The sequence below is a fragment of the Micrasema longulum genome, unplaced genomic scaffold (genome assembly GCF_059751315.1).
Source record: "Micrasema longulum isolate JH-2025_06_02 unplaced genomic scaffold, ASM5975131v1 h1tg001705l, whole genome shotgun sequence".
Lineage (NCBI taxonomy): Eukaryota > Metazoa > Arthropoda > Insecta > Trichoptera > Brachycentridae > Micrasema > Micrasema longulum.
In genome coordinates this window covers 74,034-97,793 of record NW_028278883.1, presented here as the reverse complement: position 1 = coordinate 97,793, position 23,760 = coordinate 74,034, and the positions used below count along the sequence as shown (strand labels likewise).

The 23,760-nt window shown below is 32.1% G+C and overlaps 1 protein-coding gene and 1 non-coding gene across 5 annotated transcripts in view; both read left to right on the top strand.

Annotated features, from left to right (window-relative positions):
• LOC148274272 (arf-GAP with GTPase, ANK repeat and PH domain-containing protein 3-like) overlaps positions 1–23,760 on the top strand; it is a 64,790-nt gene that overhangs the window by 3,940 nt on the left and 37,090 nt on the right. For all 4 annotated transcript variants that reach the window (XM_088237362.1, XM_088237359.1, XM_088237360.1 and 1 more), the window contains exon 2: positions 12,480–12,810. In XM_088237362.1, the coding sequence (XP_088093488.1) occupies positions 12,645–12,810 (166 nt within the window). In that variant the 5' untranslated portion in view covers positions 12,480–12,644. The remainder of the gene's footprint in view (positions 1–12,479; positions 12,811–23,760) is intronic.
• TRNAC-ACA (transfer RNA cysteine (anticodon ACA)) lies at positions 18,653–18,724 on the top strand. Its single transcript has one exon. It is a non-coding gene; the product is annotated as a tRNA-Cys (tRNA).

The window sequence follows — 23,760 nt, the reverse complement described above, 5'->3', positions numbered from 1 at the left end:
TACTTTCTCTTAGTGATTTATAAAAATGTATAAGATTAATTTGTATATTCAGTATCTTAATACATTTATTATAAGACTTACATATCTTCAAAATCAATGGACATGATCATAAACTGGATACGAAAACCGAAATATCATTTCATTTAATTCTGGATTTGGATCCGTCTGCTTCTGAGGTACAGGTATAATGACCATGAAATATGCGGTTTTGTACAGAAAAATTTCATTGTACGAGCGTAAGACTGATCACCTTGCCTTTCTGTAACAGATGTTCGAGATACTTTGCATTTTGTTCAATAAAGCAGTACCCTTTGCGCCATCGACTGTATGATGGTGATTAAGATGATATAAAAGTAATGGTTATTCGTTATCAAAATATTTGACGTCTTATTATGTTGTCTTTCCTCGGCCTTTGAAATTTTCTTTCATTTGTTTGCTCCAAATGTATTATGCTTCTCCTAATAGTAAACACGAAATGAATTAACGAAAAAAGTACATACGTCACCATAGATTACCCATTTGAATCGTGAGACTAGTAACCTTAGTTTTTAGATTATTGCTAAGTTTAATACTGTACTAAATCAATACTCTCTGTAGTTCCACAAAAAGAGCGAAAAAAGTTATATTTATATTCCATTTAGAATCCATTTGGATTTTAATAACCTGCCCTTTTTTTTGCTACGCTGTTTTTACTACATATATTTTAGTACAAATATAACACAAATCAGAAGGGAAAAAAATACTAGGAAAATTTAGAGCCTTTTTTAGTAAGAAGGCAAAGATTTAACGTTTGTGGGTATTTTTTTTTTTAATTCTAATTTTCCTAAACTAAAATATAAAACCGTTTTTAACCACTAATTTCGTATTTTTTTCCAACCGAAAATTGGCCGTTAAAAACAAAGTTGATTTGTTTATTTTAATATAATGAAACCACAAAATATTTGTAAAATCAATGATTAAAACATTATTTCTAATTTAAAAACAACAAATGGACATCATTATGCTAGCATAGGAATATAATAATTAAACAAAAACTAAACAAGAAGTAAAAAAGTAATTATAAAAAAATGTAATTATAAAATTATTAAATTATGTCACTCCCCATTATTGTTTTGAACGTTTTTTATTTTAAAATCAACCTTTTAAATTGGTTATACTAGGCATAAAATGTTACAAACAAAATATATTAAAAATATACTTGTTTACGTGGGTACCTTTTATTTCAATATCGCTCATAAAATGGGGGCATTTGAAGGCCTTACAATAATAATTTAAGATAATTCTGACAGTGATTTTTTATTATTATTTTAAGCCCTAATGTATTCGCCCACGTGGTTTGTGTGGCTACTCTTTATAATCCAGAACTTTGAAGTTAGGTACTCGGCTTGTTTTGAATATCATATCATAATGTTGTACTATTCGTGTTTTCTATGCAAACCGGTTCAAAATAAAGAACACAGTGGCGGCGAATAGAAAAAAACGGACAATGTTTGATGATAGGAATTCGTAATCGAATAGTTAAACAATACTTAATCATTATTTTCCCATCCCCGCCTATTCGTGCAAAGGACTCTGCATTGGCACTTCAACTGCATTGTATCTAGATATTTTTTTCTGCATGAAAAGTAAGGTCATCAATCTTACGCTGCAGGTTCCAGTCCAGGAACAATTAAATATTACAGCATAGCAACACTAATGTTTCACATTCCCCTACCGAACCGGAATCGAACCTTGAACCTCAAACATGGTAGACAAATGCGCCAAACATTTAACTACGAGACGAACTTATCTCCACTCGTTTGCCCTATGCAGAAGTTTTAACTGGGAGTAGCTATCGATTCAAAAACACTAGTCTAGGGTTCTGTTTTTTTTTTGTACCATATTCGTTATCCACCCGGACACTCATCTCTTGCTCTCGGATTAAGGTAGTCAAAATAGTTGCATGATATAAATCAAGTTGTAGTTCCGTGGCTACCTACTACATTTCGAATCGCTTTTTCTTATCTTTAGTTATTTACAAGTCGTAGAAAATGCCCCCAAAATCGAAATATTCGAATAAGAATACAAATATGTATTTTTTCTTCTTTTTAAACTCTAATATGCGTAAATTTACATTTTGTAATTATTTAGGACTAATTGCATCGAAAACGGAAAAAAATATAAGTTATATTTTTGTCAAAATAGTTCAAAAGTTCACTTTTTTGGTGCAGAATGGCGGTTGATAAACTTGATGTATTTTTATTAATGGTTGAATCAAAATCATATGTTTGTATCTAAAACATTTTTACGTTAATTTTTTTTAAATAAAATTATTCAAATAACATTTTCCGCACGACACTGGTATTGTGAGTAACGACATCTAATTGAATTTTAACGTTTCTTTTGGTTTGAAATTTAAAATATCCAACGACCAAATCTTGTACGACGGTTATATTAAAACAAGCCTATTAATTTAACTCCCACTTTCAAAACAGCAGGCTCTACGTGCTAATAACTCGTTGAATTAATTTAACCAAACTGCATTGATTAACCGTACAATGTCTAGATTCTTAATTGATTACACGAGTTTGGAATTCATCATCATCATCATCATCATCATTCCCTTTCCGCACCTATGGTGCGGCCCTGCTTTGGTACACCAATCGCAGCATATCTTGATCATTTTTGTTACATGAAGGTAAGATGATCAGTCTTTCGTTTTAGGTGCCAATCCAGGGACTATGAAATATTCTAGTGTAAAAACACGGTTTATTAAATAAATATTTCTTGTCAACGATGTCGGGAATCGAACCGGAGACCTCTTGCATGGTAGACAATCGCGCTGACCACTACACCACGAGGCCGACGATTGCATTTTTCTGTCATTTAACATACTGAAAAATATGGTTTTAATGACAGCGTGTTACGTTTTATTTTTTTAAATTAGATCTATCTTAACCATAATATACAATTATAGATGTCTCAAGTAAACAGTTCATCTTTGTTATATTATGATGTATTGGTTATTATTTATAATATTAATGCTACTTCGATCTTATGTTTTTCGTATTATTTCAACCAAAAAAATCAACAATTAAAAACGAAATTTTTCTATTCGCTCGGTTATAAAATCGATAACTATTCAGTATTATTAATGACCGTTTTTTAAAGATTTTTTTTTAAGACGCTATTTGCTGATTGATAAACATACGAGTATATGTATAAAATTTATCTTGAATTTGATCTACAAAGTAAAATAAAGTTTTCTTTGTGAATATATAATATGTTTACATTTTTTTTTCTAAACATATTCAATTACGATTAACGACGAAGATACTTTGAATTTTCATATTTTGCGTACATAAAAATATATGTTAGTTTGTACCGTCTCGATATGTACCGATGAAGATAGCGATTGTAATCGCAGCCCTGGGCCCCTATTACGATGGGAAATTAATTGAGAGATCTTCAGTTTTCTAATTTCTAATGTAAAATTGAATTTTTATTTCGAAAATGTGTATATTTGTATAAAAATTTCAAGTACCCTCGTCAGTAACATGTAATATATTGATGATGAGTCAGTAACCTGTAATTTATTGAAGTTTAAAAAAAATTACAATTTTTCAGACAAAAAAATCATTACTACTTTATAGACAATAATTAAAGTTAACTTTGTTAAATTCGTATTGTAATTGGAGCCCTGATATTTTAAAATAAAATTTCCACTCTGTTATCAAACGATCAAAACGTTTGCAATTTTATTGGGGTGAAAATCTGTCATGCTATATTAGTGTATTAGTGTTATTAATTAAACTCGGTTACTATGACTGCGTAATATGTAAGTGTGAAGTGTAAAACCACTACAGTAGGGAAATATCACTTTTTAAAAACATTTTTAATGTAATAAAAGTCTACAAAATACTGTCCAGTAAAAATGTTTTTTTTTTGCTAATTATTAGTCGCTTAAAAAATATTTTAAAATTGGTAATTTTGAATTCCCCCAAAAACGGTAATTCCATTGGCAACACCCCTGATACGTCACGATTCATGTTTTTTTTGTTCTTGGCCATTGAAATTTGTTTAAAACATTATCACGAATCTTGATGTTACAACAACCAAGGCCAAACACGTCGTGTTTTTCTGGCAACGTATTTTTATTTAATTTATTTTTTACATTTATCTATGAAAACATTTTTCGTAAAGAAAGGCACCATTTTTTGCCTTGTTATGATTTGTGACCACATTAATCCTGTGCGTGGAGAGTAAAAATTTTCTTCGTATAATATTTTACCTAAAATAGTCTTTCTCAATTTATTTATTTATTTATTATTCTTTCTCAATTAATTCATTTAAAATATTGTTTCAGATTTATTTGGAATTAAACACCTTCTCATTTTAGTTCCTCTGTCATGACGTAAAAGATATTGTATATTTTCACGTTTTTCTGTTAATTGAAAAGATCTTTAAAATTAGAAATAGACGTACCTACACTTTCAATTTATTGCAACAGAGAGAGTTAACATTTTTAAAAAGGGAAAATGGAAGTCTAGGCATTTACAGGGTTTATGACCTGTCATTGGCTAGTTTAAGTGGCCGTTTTTCACACTGTGTAAAATTCATAACTCTGCCTATATTTTAACATCCACATTTCCTCGACTCTTCCATCTGAGCGAAATGTGGATGTTAAAACAGAATGGTGAATGTTGCACAGTGTATAAAGTTGCCACTTAAACCAGCCAATGACAGTTCGTAAGCCCTTTTAATGCCTAGACTTCCATATTCCCTTTTCAAAAATGTTTTTTTTACCTCTCTGTTGCAACAAATTTAGATTTCAATAGCTCCCTAGGGAGAAAATCCAGCCAGTCAGCAAGCATTTGGACATACTCAAAACATTGTTGTATCTACACTTAATCTCATTATATTAATCTATTTTTATCGATATTTTAACGTGAGCATGTACACATAACCATTATATTAATATTTTTTATTAATGTTTTACATCATGATGTTTTTTGCATGACACGATTCTACTTGATGATTCGTGAAGATGACCAAAATGGTGTTTAACGTTTTACTTTATTTTTATTGCTCGTTGCTGCAATTAAATGATAGCGCGTCATGCTTTATTTCTAGCAATTACTAATCAGATAAACTGAGAGATTTCGTTTTTGTTTATTTTGTGCTTTGTTCCATTTGTCTTTTGTCATAGTCATCAGCGTTTTTATTTTTTGCAATCTCCCGATAAGAACATACATGCACCGTTATTACACATGCAAATTAAACTTGCGAGCTAGAATGGTTCTGTGAAAAAATGTTAAAGAACACCTATTAGTAACTCGAAATGATTTTTAAAAAAAAATATTCAGTCCAATCGCCTAGCTGATTTCGTCAAAAAAATCTTGAATAATGATTCTACATTCAATATTAGATTGAACGTGTAAAGTTATATTTTATTTTGATATGTATCTCGTATATATGCATACTTGATTACTATGAATTTGATCAATCGAAGATGTAAATCATTTTCGTCGTTCGCGGCGATCTCTATATTTCATTTCAAACATCTTTCTGAACGCTCTAGGGGGGTTACAGAATGCGTTTCTAGCACGTAATTGACGTACTCAACTCTTGCTCGATGCAAGTACTCCTATATGGGTGCGAATCTTGGCACCTTACCAAAGCTCAAAACACCAAACTTCTGAGTTTTGAGAGTAAGTACTTGAGAAGAATATACGTTAAAAGGTGGTTCGATTTTATAACTAACACTAAAGTCCGAGAACGGACGCAGCAGCCTCCTATAACGAGCGTCTTGAGGATGCGGCGGTGGACCTGGCTTGGACACGTGCTGCGCATGCCTCATGAAAACCTAAACCTAAGTTGCCTCTTCTTTAAACCTGCGGGCTCACGCCATCGTGGAAGGCCGTCGATGACGATCTTTCGACTTTATTCGGCGGAACTAAAGGGCGCTGGATTGACGTGGGAGGAGGCGAAAATTCTGGCTGGCGGTAGGGTCTTCTGGAGGCAACTGGTGATGTCCACATGCTCCACTTATGAGCGGATGTGGAAAAGAAGAAAAGAAGAAGAATTGACGTACTAATTACATGCCAGTAACGCTTTCTTTACTCCCGCGAGAGCATTCAGAATCGCACTGCTGGTTAACGACATCACTAAGGCAGTTGGCAAACGTAGGGGATCATTTATATATTTTTTTATTATTATATCATACAATTTTTTTTTACTCCCAGGAGTTACAACAAACTCATTTTGGGACGGAAAAATATTTACATAAAGGTATGGTGAACGCGGTTGAAATGCGATTTCTTCGACGAATATGTGGGAAATCAATGTATACGAATGATGAAATCAGGCGAGAGTGTAAATCTAAGTTAAGTATAACTGATAAGATTAAAATAGGGTCTCTGAAATGGTTTGGTCATGTTGAACGAATGGACGACAAAAGGATGGTAAAACAAGTATATGTGGCGAAAATAAACGATAATGTAAGACTAGGACGACCAAGGAAGACGTGGCCTGATCAGATAAACCAAAATCTTAAGTCTGGTCATGTCAAAAGCAGACAGAACCGAAGAGCATTTATGAATGTGAAAGAATCTAGGAATGTATGCCTGGATAGACGCGTGTGGCGGTCCATTCTCTCTGCCTACCCCTGCGGGGAAATGGCGCGATGGTAGTAGTAGTATTAGTAGTACTGTCATAATATAGTAATAGGTAATATATACATAAAACTGAAATAACAAAGCAAGTTCAGTATATAATATAAATTAATTAAAACAAAACATTTACATGTAGTCAGAAATATCTGAGGTAGAACAAAAAACTGTAAACAAACATTATAAATCTAAACTTAATCACTTGTGTTTTTAGTTTACTTGCAATCGTGTCTAGTGGCAAAATAATAATAATTATAATAATTATTTCCCTCTCCACACCCAGTGATGCACTCTAATCGCGGCGTATTTAGATCATTTTTTTTACATTGAAGGAAAGATGATCAGTCTGATGGTGCAGGCTGCAGGTACCAATCCACGGACAATAATTACAAACAAAAACAGTAAAGTAATCGTGACATTGATTTGTATTTTATTGGTCAGATGTAAATTAGTGCATTACTAATTAAAATTGTGTAATTGAAAGTATTTGTATTCAGTGGTGTTTTTTTGACTCGATGTTTATTTCAACACGTTTAATACAAATGTATCAAATAATTAACACATAAGTAGGCTTGTAGTCCATCGGTATAATAAGTGGTAATTAACGGTAACGCAAGAGTCGATAAGTTTGATTCCTTTTAAGGTATCAGCCGCGGTCAGTACGTACTGTGTATTGTTATTTGACCATTAAAGAATTTCTACCGTTTGTACTAAGGAATCGTGCGAAATGATTTACGATGGCTGAATAAACGATCTGTGTACTGACAACCTATTTTTGCTCACCGTATCAGAATAGATGTCTGAATCGTGCAGCACAGATCAAATATCTGATCGTTGATCAAAGTGATTTAACGCAGCAGTCTGATTTAAAAGTACAAAACAATAACAAAACGTTCAATCAAAACTATACAAACGAATAAAAAAACTTAGAATATAAACTTATCCACAAACGTACCTATTTACGCTTTATCACATCGAAAGCTTAGATTTTAAACGGATTAAATTTACGAACAATCGTATGCTTAGAAATTCACAATATGATGGCACGCATGAAGCTTTATCAAAAATAGGCCAATCACGATTTCTTCATAACGAGCACAAATTGAACATTGACCTATCAAAGAAATATAACAATAGAATCGAGTTCAAATCCCACTCCACCCCAACTTGATTTCCATTTTCTAAAAGTAAGTTATTTACAACTCGTTGAAAATGGCCTTCAAATTAAATATTTGGATAAATTATAAGATCGCAAATATATTTTTTTTCTAAAAAAAACTAATTCTAAAATTGGGCTGGCTCATACGCTTTAAAATAATAAAAATAAATATTTTTCCTGTATATTTGAGAGCCTCCAACCTCAAGTTCATTTCCTACTATCGTCCACATGACTCGGTAAAAATAAAGTGGATTGATATTGGTTATTTTTTTTATTTAGTAGACAGTGGATACTCTCTGATAAAAAATCCTACAGAAGGATATAATCGATAATAATATTAATAATAATAAATAGTTGGTTAGACGGCTAACTGTGAAATTGGCGTCACGAGTTCGATTGCCGCAGTTGCAAGAAAGAAATGCAAGGTTTGTTTATCAATTAATCTGGATGTTGTAGTATATTTTTCATAACTTCCTTCTGTATCCTCTATTTCCTACTTACTGGCAGACCTCTAAAATTGATGCTTAGCGGGTTATTCTTTTTTGAAAAATAAATCTCTTCACCCTACGTAATTTTATAGTGCCGTGTGCATTTTCACCATCTTATTTTTTATTTCATTTCTTTGATTATTTTTTCACATTATAAACAATGATTAATAATAAAAATACTGTGACCTCACTGTGGTTACCCGTGCTGAGGACACTTGACAATATACTTTTTTTTTACCTGTGAGAATATATGTTCTACTTTTCGCAATTTAAAAAAATGAAATGATATCATTATTTGTAATAGACACTATTTTATACATTGTTTTAGGTTCTCCAAAATTTTTGTTTCCATATGCGTCAAAAATCATAGCTTCTTTGGTACTTTATAGATAAAATTTATTATTATCGACTGCCATTGCGCAGTTACCTTTAAAATTTCAATGAAGCCTTATCACGCGAGGTCTCTATTCCATAAAGGAACAATAGTATCTGTTCTCTGAGTTATGCTCAAAGGTTTTTGGAACAACTTCTGAATACAAATGTCTACATTTCAACCACCTCATTGATTTTAGCTACGTGCCCTGGAAGTGATGGCGCTCCTTGGTATTTTGATTTTTAATTCATTGTATTTTAAATATTTCTTGTAAATTATGGAGATTTTTCGAAGAAGATGCGAGTTTCATTGTCAAAACGATTAGCCAGATACATAATTTGGTAAAGCCATGTATTTTTTGGCGTATAGCCATTATATTTATGACAACTTTATCATTATCATATTAGAAATATGTATCCACTATCTATGAGTCAATTTGGACCATAAACTTCAACGTTGTTTAGTGTTATGCATAATATAAATATTAATTTATTTCGTCTCCCATTTTAGACATTGCTCATTTATTTACTAATAGATAGAGAGCATAAATTAAACTTACTGTTAACGAAAGAAAACCGAAAAGAATAGGCCGATAACTTATAATTAATTTAAAACCGTGGGTAATAAACAATATTTCACAGCATATTACATTTTGGCTTATAGAATGCCAAGAATGCTTAGACTTCACAATGAAGTGTCCAAAGACAGCTGAGTTGATGTATTCCTACAGCAAAAACAGTTATACTAAAGGGAAATAATTAGCTCAGTTTTTGAAAGATGAACCGACAAGGCAATGTCTTGTCTCTCTGAGAAAATATTCTTTTAACTCTTTGTGTATTTTTTTGTATGTAGTTTAATATTCCTTTGAACAAACTCTGTATACCTTTAACTTCAGGCTACTTAAAACAGCGGAAATTCTAATGCTCGGGTGGTCGGCAGGATTATCATTAAAATGTAAAATTAAGAGTTCACGCATTCGTGGTATCCTGAGTATCACTGACGTAAATATAAGCTGGAAGAGAGAAGGCAGAGGTGGTGCGGGCGCATAAGACGGAGACCACCAAACCATACTGTAAATAAAGCAATGTCCATGGATCTTCCCCGTCAGTTATCTAGAGGAAGACCGAAGAACTCCTGGATAACTCAATGTTCCAAAATCCTGCAGAGAAACAGCCTAGATGAAAGTGACACCCAGAAACGAAGATTATTTTTTTACCAGTATTACATATTACAATTTACCAGTCCTAAAGATGCCTTCTTAGGCGAAAGCGCTCGTTGGTCAGAATTAAATAACATTTTAACTAAACCAAGAAGTTTTATTGATAATTTTATTTAACATTTTATATAAATCATAACTTAGAAGTTTTATCAAGAAATATCTACAAAAAACATCAATATAATGAATATTATATAGTTTAAGAACGAGAAGAGCCGACCTTAACAGCTTACCCAGGCAATGAGTTGGCCAGGCGTTGTATACTTTTAATTAATTACCTGTTTATATTCCAATTCATAAGGGTTTTGTAATAATAATTATAATTTTATTGGGCATTAAGAAAAAAATCACATTTACATATTTAAAAAATATTTATATACTACCCTTAAGACTACAATGTTATCTGTATATTTCCAATATTTTTTTGTTGCATCTATCTACGTAGGTAAACCCGTATCAGGGTAGATACAAGTTGTACATTATGATGTGGTAACGGTAGGGTATCGCACCCGCAGGCAACTCAGCTAGAAGCGACAGCAAGGCAATCCACGGCCCCTTGCTTTAATATTTTTATATTCACCCGAATGACAACGGACCACCCTGCTATCATCTAATTTTTTTTTAAATCTTACCTAACCTCTAAATCTAACCTCTTCTAGTTAAAATAAAATAAAACATTTGCAGTATTTATAAATAAATCAGTGCGGCAATGCCAATATTGCTAGATAACGGAATTTGTATTAAGGTTTTTATTGCTTTATGTTTCAAAGATATTTTTTTGTATTCACATTCGCATCTTCGCATTCTATCTTCGCATTAGTACATACATTCTACATTCGTATTTTCGTTAATTTACGATGGGAATTTTTTCCGCATATCGCGATATACATTTCCTAGGAGACAGGTTGGGGTCATTTGCGCATCCGCTAGCCGTAAAGCTATACGTCCCGAGGCACAAAGCCGCGGTCCCAGAATCGTTAAGTCCGACTTGGCCGAACGAGCACCAGCTGACAGGAAACTGTATTGATACAAACGGGAGTAGTAGCGGTCTAACTTTAGGATTGCTATTGCCAATGGCTGGCGATAAAAAGTGCTCATTACGCAGGCAAAAAAGGCTAGGCCCTGTTTGCACAGATGCCCCACCTTCGCCAGCGATAAACCGTCAAGAGCGCAAACACGACTTTACGGTCAGATGATCTCCGGGTATTATTGAATTTCGAACGTACCTACCGTTTATTTTTATCTGTCACACACCCAGAAATTGAACCTACGCAACTCCTGGCTCAGATGGGGATTCTTAAATCATTCGTCCATCTTGTTTTCAGATTGAAGACCCAGTGTACCTGCGGAATAATCAGTATCATTCAAATCGATTTAGAGTTGTTTGACCTGTGTTTTGTACATATTTTTTCTCGCCACGCGTATTTTTGTTTTATTCGAGGGCTACGGGATTACAGGTGTGATTTTTATTAATTCGGTAAACATAAAGTAACCGTATTGATAAAATTTAAATAATTAATTTTATTAATCCGGTAAACATCTGTGCCGGGCGGATTAAGAATACAGTTCTGTGCGTGAAATTGAACCAGAATCCTGGGCAAGTTCTTTCGACTCAATGGCTGCAACAAGGAAATTGAGTAAATATAGTCCGCCTCGTAGTGTAGTGGTTGGCCCGTTCGCCTACCATGCTCGAGGTTCCGGTTTTGATTCCTGGGAAGGTCGACATGAAATATTGATTAATAGGTGTCATTTTCCTGGAAGCGTACGACTTATATCCTTACCTTAATGAAACAGGCGATCAACACACGCTGCATTGTCTGTACCAATGCAGTGTCCTATTTATAAGTAGTTTTCACTTCGATTATTCTCCTGGGTTTTCAATATTAAACTCACTTAAATTACTGTCTAAACATTAATATTAAAATTTATCTGGATGAAAATGTTGCAATTGATGTATTTTAATTGTGATCTGCATGTCATTGGCTAAAAATAAGAAAAGAAGAACGTTTGTTTATTTTATTCGTAAAATTGGCAACTTACATGCTTGTGAAGCCCCGTTTAAATATTTTTGATTCTTTTTCTGACCTTTGTAAAATGTTAAACTTTCTCGATGTTTCGCCGTTTGCACCTCGCACCCAGCTCAAGACATTATTCTTGATATATTTGACTTTCTTTGTTTTGTTATTATGCGATGTATCGAAACATGTTTTGATCATGCTTGTAACTGAGAATAGTGATCCTCTGCAATTGTTTACAAATAATATGTGAAATACTCAAATATTTATATTTTTAAACCCATTTTTATCGAGTTGCAAAATAAATCACTTGAACGTGGAAATCAATTTGTGGAAGAGCGGGGTTCGAACCTCTGATGCGTGAGTCCGCGACAACCACGGGACCACTACCTGGTATCTATTATATCTTCTCTCCATTTCTGCAATTGTTAAACAGCAATTGCTGCATAGTATTTTGTACCCACTCTCGCTTGTCTTTAATTGTTTAATCCACCCCATCGGTTAAGGAATTTCTTATATTTCCAACATTTGGACCCTTACGTACTTATCATATTATATTTGATTGTTTTTTTTTACAGTTTAACTTTAAATAATGCACATTTAAAATAACACCGAACGTTTAAAAGTGATTTAGTGGTTTTGATAAAATAAATGAGACTAATAAAAAACCAAAATGCCTGGTTCGGAACGTCTTTGTAAGCTGCTTTTTTAATCGTAAATTCGAACGCAACAAGAATACCAAGATGACGATGCTCGCTGTGAAGAATTTCTTTCTCCCTTCGGAGAAGAAGTTGGAGACTCCTCGATTCTCCAGGATGCCGGAGGCCTTCATGAGGTCCGTCAGGAGACGTTCCTTGAGAGCCAAGAGGACCAAGAGTCTCGTTCTGGTCCAGGAGAAACGGAAGTCTGGTGAGTTAGAGTGGTACCGTATTGTTCAATGTTTTTTTCGTGTACACAATGAAAGTCGGATTGAGTCACAATTATCAATGTCGTGTAAACAATTTATTTTCGCTGCGTAAACTTATTCGGGGAATTTCGGCAGGTTAGATTGTCGACTCACTCAGTTTTCATTGTGTCACACGTATTTTTATATTTTTTGTTGATTAAAAATATCGACGGTGAAAAGGCAAACATTACTAAGCGACAAGAAGCCAACGTTGCAGAAGAGCCAATTAAATTTTAGTTTTTTTTATCAATAAAAAATCTCATTATCAACCTGTTATATTGGCCTGACTCCTACTTAATTTAAATAAAAATGTTATATTAATAAATTAATATTAGATTTTTTATGAGAAAAAAAAAACAACTTCTCTTCTGTAAAGTTGGCTGCAAGTTGTTTAGTATTTTTTGCCTTTCCACCGTCGATATTTATAACAATTGTATTACGAAGTGACGTATATTCCTTGATAAGATTGAAATAAGAAATAAGCGTTTATTTCGTTCCGGTTCATGTCTTTTTTAAATACTTTTTATATTATTTATAATTTGAACATTTTGCACACATATAATTAAAAAGTTAAAATTAAAATTATTTATTTATGTAATCACTTTGTCAGGCGCCCCTGAGGTATTTTATTATGAAAATGGCGCTATATGAGTTACCCATGATAATAATAATAATATAATGCTAGCCTGTTTACTGCATATCAAAATAAAACAGAGACGAGTTTGAGTTTGAGTATCGTCTATTGTCTTGTTAACCTTAATAATAAGTTAAGGAATGCTATATTTGTTTAGTTTTTTATATTTTACTTTTTGTGCTGTTACATGTTAACTTAATTGCCATACTTACTAGTTCTTTGCTCAATGTATTATTATTGCTTTTTTAAAATTATTTTTTATTATTTACTTTTTAAAATCATTCTTATGTTGTTGAAATTCCATTTGTCGATGCGTTTTGAAGCTGCAATACTTTTTGTGATGATAGCTATCATATTATTTTTATCGTATTATGTAAATGTTATCAACTATCAAATATCTAAATTTAGTAAATGGGGTCTAGAATTTCAACCGTCCATGCGCTCAGTAGCTGCAAGACTTGTTGTTATCTAACTTCTAATTTTATAAATTTGCTTTTTATTTCGTTTTTAAAATATCACTTAAACTCTAAACTTCATTGTCAAATAAAAATTTTAAAAATAAAAATGTAAATAGGGGCTAGATTTCTTATTGTCCATACGCTCTGTAGCTGCAAGACGTTCTGTTGTCTAGCTCATATATATCATAATTGTAATATATCATAATTGGAGACGAGGAACTAGAATCCCAACCGTCCATACGCTCTGTAGCTGCAAGACGTGTTGGGATATTTATTTATTGTACAGCACCTTTGAGGTGATTTTCACAAAAATGGCGCTATATAAATTATCCAAACATTATTATTATTAGGTATATTGCTTAACCCTTTCCTACCCAAGGTTTGCCCCAACAACGTTGTTTTATATGTTTTTTTTTCGCTATTTTCGTTTGGTTAAGGTTAAATAAGACAAAAAGTATTTTTACGATTTTTTTTTCAGTTTTTTAACAAAGGAACTTTCTTACACAATATTATTGTATTCATTCATGCAATTATTCTAACCATTGCAACATGAAAACACTTTACAATGTGAGCACGATGAGTAAGGCCTCAATTATTTTTCCTTTTATCTACACATTTCGCATCGACCTCTTTTCTTTCTGAATACAGGCCAATGTACTCCTCTTTTTCCTAGGCAAACATAATTTTGAACAGACATACTATTCATCTTTCTTCTCTTAATAGGTTAACTGTTCAGATCTGATGTCGTGGGTAACGACTTGCGCTTTCGAGCCTGAATTCTACAGGACATCAGTCCTTTACGAACATAATATAGGTATAATACATTTGGCGATTCCTCGAGGCGTCTCCAACACATATAAATACAAATATAAAATTTACTAATAAATATTACAATAAATGCATCATTAACTCAGTAAACAACAAATTAAAGCAACTTTGAAGCACTTACCTAGTAGAAAATCTGCGAAAAAACGTTTTATTGTCGAACACAAAAAAACATAATATTTTGATGATGTAATAACTTATATTTACCTATAAGTTATTAATTTAAAAAATACTTGGTACACTTCCACTTATTTATTTTGACCAATTAGCGCTTTCACCCTCTAATGGGCATCTTCAGACTGGTGAATATTATACAGTGTAAGGGTAATTTATATAAAACTAAATATTATCTTAAGTGTAGGTACATTTAAAAATAAGTTGAAAAAGATAAAATACGCAATATTGCAATGGAACAGAGTGAGACAAATTATTGAAACATGTGTTGTAATAATTTGTCTCACTCTGTTCCATTATAATATTGCGTATTGTATCTTTTTCAACTTATTTTTAAATGTACCTACACTTAAGATAATATTTAGTTTTATATAAATTACCCCTACACTGTATAATATTCACCAGTCTGAAGATGCCCATTAGAGGGTGAAAGCGCTAATTGGTTAAAATAAATAAGTGGAAGTGTACCAAGTATTTTTTAAATTAATAACTTATATGTGAATATAAGTTATTACATCATTACAATGGAATTCCATCAAGAATTGTCAATAAATAATTTGAATGAAATAATATTTTGACTTTTTGAAAATTTATTTAAGGTGTGTAAGTGAACCTTAAAGTCCCATCAGGCCGAAAATTATATAAAAATATTAAAAGTGTTTCTACATAAAAGTCCCGTCAGGCAGGAAAGGGTCAAGTCAATTTCTTCTTATTTACCCAAACTGTTTTATTTGAGATAACAAATGGCAAATACGAACATAATATAGGTATAATACAATTATTTTAATAAAAAAAATATATAAAAAAAAGTGATTCAAGTAAAAAACTACACTTTACTATGAGAGAATAGGGGGCAAAAGTAGGAAAGAAAAAAGGAGGGGAAAGGAAAAACTGAAATATCCAGAAACTGACATTAAATAGTTATTTAAATGTGAAAATGTAGCGTCCCCGACATACCCTTTAATATAACTAAAACAATTATTTTTAAAGATTTATCCCTCCGTACCTATATGGTATTTTGAAAATAAAACAGTTTTTTTTAGACAAAATATTTTATTATTGTGCTGTTTGATTTGTTTTACCTAAAAAATAATATAATACTGTTGCTTTTTAGCATCTTTTCCAGCACTTAGTTGAATACCGCATAATATCATATTCTCTTTGGAACTACAGTTTTCAAAGTTTATTATTTGTTACATTAATAAATATTTTTTGCTTGCGTTTCTGCTGTTGCCTCGCAGAATAGTCATAGAATCACAAGCGAGCGGTTTGGACCATAAATTTGAACTTCCCATTTCATTAATTCAGTCGGTACTAATTATATTTCATCTGAAATACGCTTCAGCGATCAACGCCACCGAATAAAAAAAATACCCGCAAAAAGATTTACCGGCTAGATTTCATGCAACACATTAAGAGTGGTGATTACCCGACTTTCTCTTTATTCAAATACGCAATATTCACTTTCCTTTCGCTTTCTTTGCACTCCTATCTAAACCTTTTATGCATTTTAAATTATACGTAATCAGCTGCTAATCGTGATGTTATTTACACATGCCCATCCGGATCTAATGATATATCAAACGTTTACTTTATATAATTAACCTAGGTACATTTACATATGCGCTGTAATTTAATTTTAATTCAGATACGTTCAAATATTTTCCTTGACTGGTTATCTATGTTTTCACAATTGTGATTATTAAGTACGTCAGCGGCACCTTTGTTTATCGTATTTTATTAATTGTCCTTTTTTTAGTATTTCAGTTTTGGTCAGTTCAGTGCCGAAAATCGACTTTTATTAAAGTAAATAATACAATGTGTTCCATTTACAAAACAGTGAAAATGTACAATTAAGTAACATTGGGTGTATTACAATTATGTAAAATAAAAATTTCATTGAATATCAGCAAACATACGCTTGTAAATACCTATTTATATAACAAGTGTTGATAAAAATTACTAGGAAAAGAATACTTAACATAATATTTTTTATTAAAAAGCAAGGGTACCTGTCCGTAAATGCTATTCTATGGCTCAAATTCGTTACTAGATATCGATTTTATAGTAATTACCAGAAAGGGTATATACATACACACAATACAAGGCTAGCACAACGTGAAAGCTTGTCAGTACCGAGGTTTGTTATCAAGTATGGCCAAAAAACACTTCATTATGAATTTGTTCCATTATACAATTACTAAAAATTTTAATAAGATTCCTAAGCAGATCTGAAAAGAAAATGTTGACAAAACTTTTGAGGAAAAAAAAAATTAAATGGCTCATAAGTAACAAGGCTTATTATTTTATGTTAAAAATCATCTATTTGTTTTTTTGTGAAAATACGTATGCTTTTAGTTCTTAATGTTTATATTACTTTTAAAAATTATATAATTTCTCTAACATTTTTCATTGTAAAGAAAAAATAAGAAACCTGCTGACAAGCCGGTTTCGCGGTTTAGTGGGTGTCATTATTTTTCTGTTAATGTTTACCTTCTTAGATAAAAATAGATACAAAAAAAAATATATCCCTGTCTTCAGACTCCATAGATATGACAATGAGTACGAAGATAAAGCTGATATATTTGGTTCTGGATTTGCTAGTTCTGAATCTAGTTTGATTGCAATTTTTTACTCACAATATAATTCATAGACTTTTCTTTATATTTTAAAATGTTTTTAAATATTTTTATTAACTCGTGTGTTTAATTGCTTACCATTATTAAAGTTATGCAATTTAAATGAATTTATTTGTATATTCATTGTTAAAGGCAATTTATGCCATTTGTGTAAAATAAATCAATGATACGCTGATATGAACTTCTTACAAATTCTTACATACTTTTATAGAATTCGTGAGCTTCGTAAAAGAGATGCAGACCACCTTCATCAAAATATTTACAGTTTACATGTATAGTCGCATAAAAAGGTAATTAGAGTTATTTTACAGTAATATAATAATGTTGAATTCAAAATCCCGATTTGAAATTTTATGCTTTTCTCTGATTTTTGTCTAGAAAGTATCACAAAATTGTGAGGATCTCGAACAATAGAATTGTGACTCTGCGCAAAAAGGGCGGATTGTTTTATCGCCGTACATCTTTATTATTGCTAATCTGATGAATAGTCCCCTTTTTGGGATTAGCGATTTGACATTTCAGCGGTTAATTCCGAGTTATTGAGGGATGCCGTCGCGATAATAAAGAGACTTCACCCTTCCGCATTAAGCGGGTGTAAAATTCCATTGTTGATCACGTTTCCCGCCATCAGATAGAATGCTCCCGCTGTTTTAAGTCCTTATCAACATTTTTTTAAATTTTGGCATAGCTCCCTTGTCCTTGCAACGTACGTGAACACCGCCATCACCGAAATTGAACCCATGCATAAAAAGTTTTTTGTTTTTTGCAACGCGTTAAATTTATTGCGCATTACTATTGTGTCATTTTTATAACTCATCAAAATTTAAACGCGTGACTTTATCCGCGCTGCAGATGATTTAACAAATAAACTGCTGCAATAATAATTTCACTAAAAAATGTATAATATATTTCAAAAAGTTATATTAGTGTACAAGCTAAGCGCAAAAAATGCGTCACAATAAAATTTTCGTTACATCAATAATACTTAGTTTTTTTACAATATATTTCAAGCCATAAAAAGACCCCTATTCTGATTACGCATCAACAATATAAAACCGAAGTAATATAATTGTCGGGCTCGTGGCGTAATGGTCAGCGCGTTTGCCTACAATGCAAGAGGTCTCGGGTTCGATTCCCGGCATGGTTGATATAAAATATTTATTTAAAAGGGTGTTTTCACACTAAAATATTTCATCGTCCCTGGACTGGCACCTGAAGCGTAAGACTGATCATCTTACCTTCATGTAACAAAAAATCATCAAGATACGCTGCGGTTGGTGCACCAATGCAGTGCCCTATGCACCACTAGGTGGGGAAAGTGAATGATGATGATGATTATTTAATTATCTCAGTACCTACGTAATTAAATTGTCGTTTGACAAAACACGTTTTTTTATTTTGTTTATTTTAGTTTTTCTTTTCAATGCAAAATGAAAACCATCTGTATAGTCATTTGATATTTAAATTTGTCCAAGGACTGTTGTCCCTGATTGTGTACACAGGTTAGTATCGAAAATTGAAATATCAAGGTACGTGTAATCACATAAATCATATGTATAATTTCGTTCCAACGATTGATTGATAGCGAATGCCGATAAATTAATTAATGAATTACAATTGACGAATTATGATTTTAACATTTTTAGTACTAATGGAATTGAATTTATTAGCGTGGCCGTTTTCTCATCGAATTTAGGAGCTATTTTACATTTATTTGATCTCAACTTCACGTATTGGATTATTTTTATTTTTTATTTATTTATTCATATTTTTCTCTTACAAACCATAATTAATACTAAAAATAATGTGACCTCACTGGGGTTTCCCGTGCCGAGGACACTTAACAATATACTTTTTTGAAATTACATTTGAGAATAAGCAAAGAAGACTAACTTAAAAAACAGAGATAATTTACAAAATATTTAGACAGTTTTAAAAAGAAGGTATTTATGTACGTAAGTTGATTTGTATAAGTCACACAGACGCTCTTATGGAGGTCAGCTAATAATCCAGAAATCAAAAGTAAATAAATTTATACAAGATATATTTTATTGTGAATTTAGTGTAAAGTGTATACACAAGTCCGTATCTCACACCTACATCAACATTTTTTTTGTAACGATATATAATTAACCTAGTTTCATTTGAACGTAGTTATGCAGAAAGCAGCCAGTCTACAATTTTGAAAAAATTAGATATTAATGTTATCAGGTGCAGTAAGGTCAATTCTATGTTCTGCTAAAAACAGCCAGACCGTTTTCATACAAAAAACTTTTTTAATCACCTTCTGAAAATGGTGTCGGTTACAAAAATGACATTTTTCAATTTGCTAAAAACACCCACAGCATTAGAAAAATCTTACGGTTCTTCAAAAATCATTGAAACTGGTCAAATACATAATAAGTTTCTTGTTTTTCATATAAAAAACTAATGTTTTCATTGTTAATCATTTGTTTCACAAGTCAAAAACATTCCAACTGTTGTGTAGATTTTTCACAAAAGTGCTATTTTTTTCACAAAAGTGCTATTATCTCAGTTTCACTTTTCTATGGCTGGCTGCTTTCTGCTTAATTACGTTCAATTGTATATTAAAAGTACATTTCGCTCAAGATTAATGCGACATTAACAAATTAAAAGCGATGTCAGATAGAATGTTTTTAATGGGGCTGATGAAACTTTCTTTTGCGTTTATTCTTGGCGGGTAACTGAATTTACGAATACAATAGTTTCTGATTTTTCTGTGTTAATCGTTACCATTCTTGTTTTAGGGTTACTAGTCCGATTGCCTGTTGCGGATGTTAAATTCACCTTTGATTACCTCTCCTCGTCCACTGCTAGACTGAGACAATAGACTCTCGTTATGGTGTCTGCCTTTTAATGGAAGTCGAGGCTTCAGAAATCACAACGGTTTTTATCGAATCCGTGAGGGGTTAATGTAGTTTGCCCCGTGTTTCTGGAGCTATAAGCCACGTCCATTCGAGGACTGGTTTTAAATGTTAATACACTTCGACTGCTGAAGCCTTAATTGGTTTCGCAATAACACCCACGGTCAAGTGCGATGACCAACACCTTCCATATACACGACAAATGCTGCACCCGTTGGTTATTGGTTTCGTGATAAAAGTTGGTTCGATGCCGTACATTGTTATTTTATTATATTTTATTTTATTTAACAAACTAATGGACTATGTCCAATTTAAACAAATCATATAACAAAAGAACTAATAATACAGTAAAAAATAATAGAAGGAATATAACAAAGAAAAGCATAGACAAGTTAATACATTAGACAGGCATTTTGGAATCCAGGTTAATTCTACAAATATACATTCAATTTATCGGGAATATTTCTTCAGACAATTTGTAAAAAAACTCAATTTACAATCGAAATAATTTAGATCTTGATTTTCATTTACAAATCTAATAAATCTCTATAGGATGGACACCATAATTAGTATTATGATGACCGAGGAACAGAATTGCATTATTTCTGAGTCTACGTGAAGGAACATTAAGAGACATTTGCTGGAGAATAGTCGGGACATTAAATAAACTATTATGTATCTTCAACATGTAAATTAAGTCTGCATTAAATCGACGTTGTGAGAGACTGGATATATTTAGGAAAAGTTTCATGTCGGTATGGTTATAGTGATTCCTAGTTTGTACTATTGTACTGTTGTTTGTATTCCGCAATTTTTCTTATAAATTTATTCTCAACTGATTAGATGCGATTTATATGAGTATCATATAAAGGATACCATATTACGGAGACGTATTCATGAATGGGACGAACCAATGAGCAGTGAAGTGTTTTTAGAGTTAATATGTTTTCAAAATCGGATGTATCTCTATTAACGAATTCAAATAATTTAAGAAATTTGTTAATGATATAGTCAATGTATTCATGAAAATTTAGTTTGTTGTCTACAATCACCCCGAGATCTCTTATTGAAGTTACAACGGAAACAATTTTGTCATTAAGTTTATAATCGATTAGTAATATTCGCAAGGTTTACATAAAAAAGATTTTAGTTTCAAGTTTCATTCAAACATGCTATCTACCAGATATAAAATGATGCTGTAAAAAGTTTTTGAATTTACCATTAAAAGCGCAGTGCGATCAATTTTGTTTATCCCATAAATTTATTTCTATCGCAGTTTTGTTTGTATTGACGTGCCGTTCTATTTTTTCACACAATATTAATAGGTGGAGAATTCGGTATATTTGCTTTGCTTATAATTTGGCTTTGACATATTTGTGCTCGTCAAATCGGCGCTGCGTTTTAGAAAAATACACAAAACCTCGCCCGCGGCACTAATGCAAACAGTAGTTTATTTACCAAGCTTCGTGTCACCGTTTGTTTGACATTCCGAACTGTTTTGAATCCTCATCGATCAAGCGGAGACCAAATGATGATAGGACTATTATCTTGCGGTTGCCACGAAAGGGGTGAACATCAACAATATGTGTTTTTTAAAAACATTTTCAACGAGGGGCCGGGGGCGGAACGGCGATGCGAACACTGTAACCTTATTTAAATTCAATGACCTTCCAAATTAAATAAATCGGACTCGTTTGAAATCCTTTGTACAATATATTGGACAATTGCGAGCGTTTAGATTTACATAAATAAACAAAGCTATTTGTATTGTCATCAGATTTTTTCCCCACAGTTTTATTCTAGTACCATTGCGCAATATGTTTTTGATCAACAACGCGTAGCTTCTGTTTTTCATTAAATCAGCATTTTTTGTCGCTATTATCTATCTTTGTTGTAGGTTTAAAAATTTTCTGTTATTTGTTCGGCAACGCTAGGTTTTTATCGCAATGTGAATCTTTTCTGCGGACCTCCTCACTTATATTGAAAAAAAATGTTATTTGCGAAACGTTTTATAACTAGTACAAACGGAATAAAAATGAGGGGATTAGTGTTAGTCCCGGGGATATTTATTTGCCTAACAGATTTCTTGACACTTCTTAAGCTTCTCATTCTCTCTCACACTCGAAGCTCAAATATTCTTGTGAAAGAAATTCTAAGTTAACGTTTGCACCAATTAGGGGTGTCTCGTTCTGTAAATATAAAATTGTTGATCAGGAAACAAGGAAATTCTCTAACAATATGCTACACGAAAAAATAACAAATTCAACGAACATGTTTTTCAGATCCTAGACGTTTGTTTGTAGTGTCTAGATGCATGATTAGGGGAACTAAAAACAATAAAACTCTATATTGTTCTTGTATTTTTGATACTTTTAATAAACCTACTTAGTGTTGACATGTGCAAGGTAATGCTTGATAATGTATTAAAGTTGATGAATTGTAGATATGTCTAAAAATTATGCAAAATTTCGCCAGCAAATGCGTTATTGAGTCATTTAATTTTATCAAATTAAGCAACACTGTCCTTTTTTCTACCATTTATGTAACACCTGTGTATATTATGGCTTCCGTTTGATTATTAATAGTTTTTCATTTAATTAATTCCAGTATCGCCGAGACGTAGTAGCTTTAACTTTTTATTAACACCTGCAACAGATCTGTGATGAATAATGATTGATTTTTATACACAACATTCTCGTTAATTGAACTGGTATTTACAATATTGAAAAATTGTCATACGTAGCATAACTTAAATATAAAATTATCGCACACCAAAATTACAATATGTAAATAATTTTTAATCGTATGTATTAGACGTTAATTAAAACTAATCTCCACAACTAATGTTGTTTATATAGGATCAATCCATTCCGAGTACCTATGTTTTTTTTTTCATTTAAAATTATCAATTTATTTCGGAAGATATTGTACAGTTTTTATTTTCTTTCTTGCTCCAAGGTATTGGAAGTTTCTTCCGAATCCTAAGACAAGAATATAAACAAAATAATGCAACACAAAAGATTTCGAATCTCTTTTAATAGAAAAAGACAGAAAAAAACACATCAGCTGTTCGGAGATCGAAAATACAAAACCATGCTCGGACGAACGAGAACGTCATGCAATTTGGTTTTTGTTTAGCATCTAATCTTCTGGGCAAAGAATTCGGGATAGCTCGCCGTTTTGTATTTGGGCCCTCACTCATGTATAACATGGATTTTTGAATAACGGCTACACGCTCTATATTTTATTTGCTGACAATAGCAGAGGAGCGCGCCGTTCCTTTGGATGGCAAATCGGA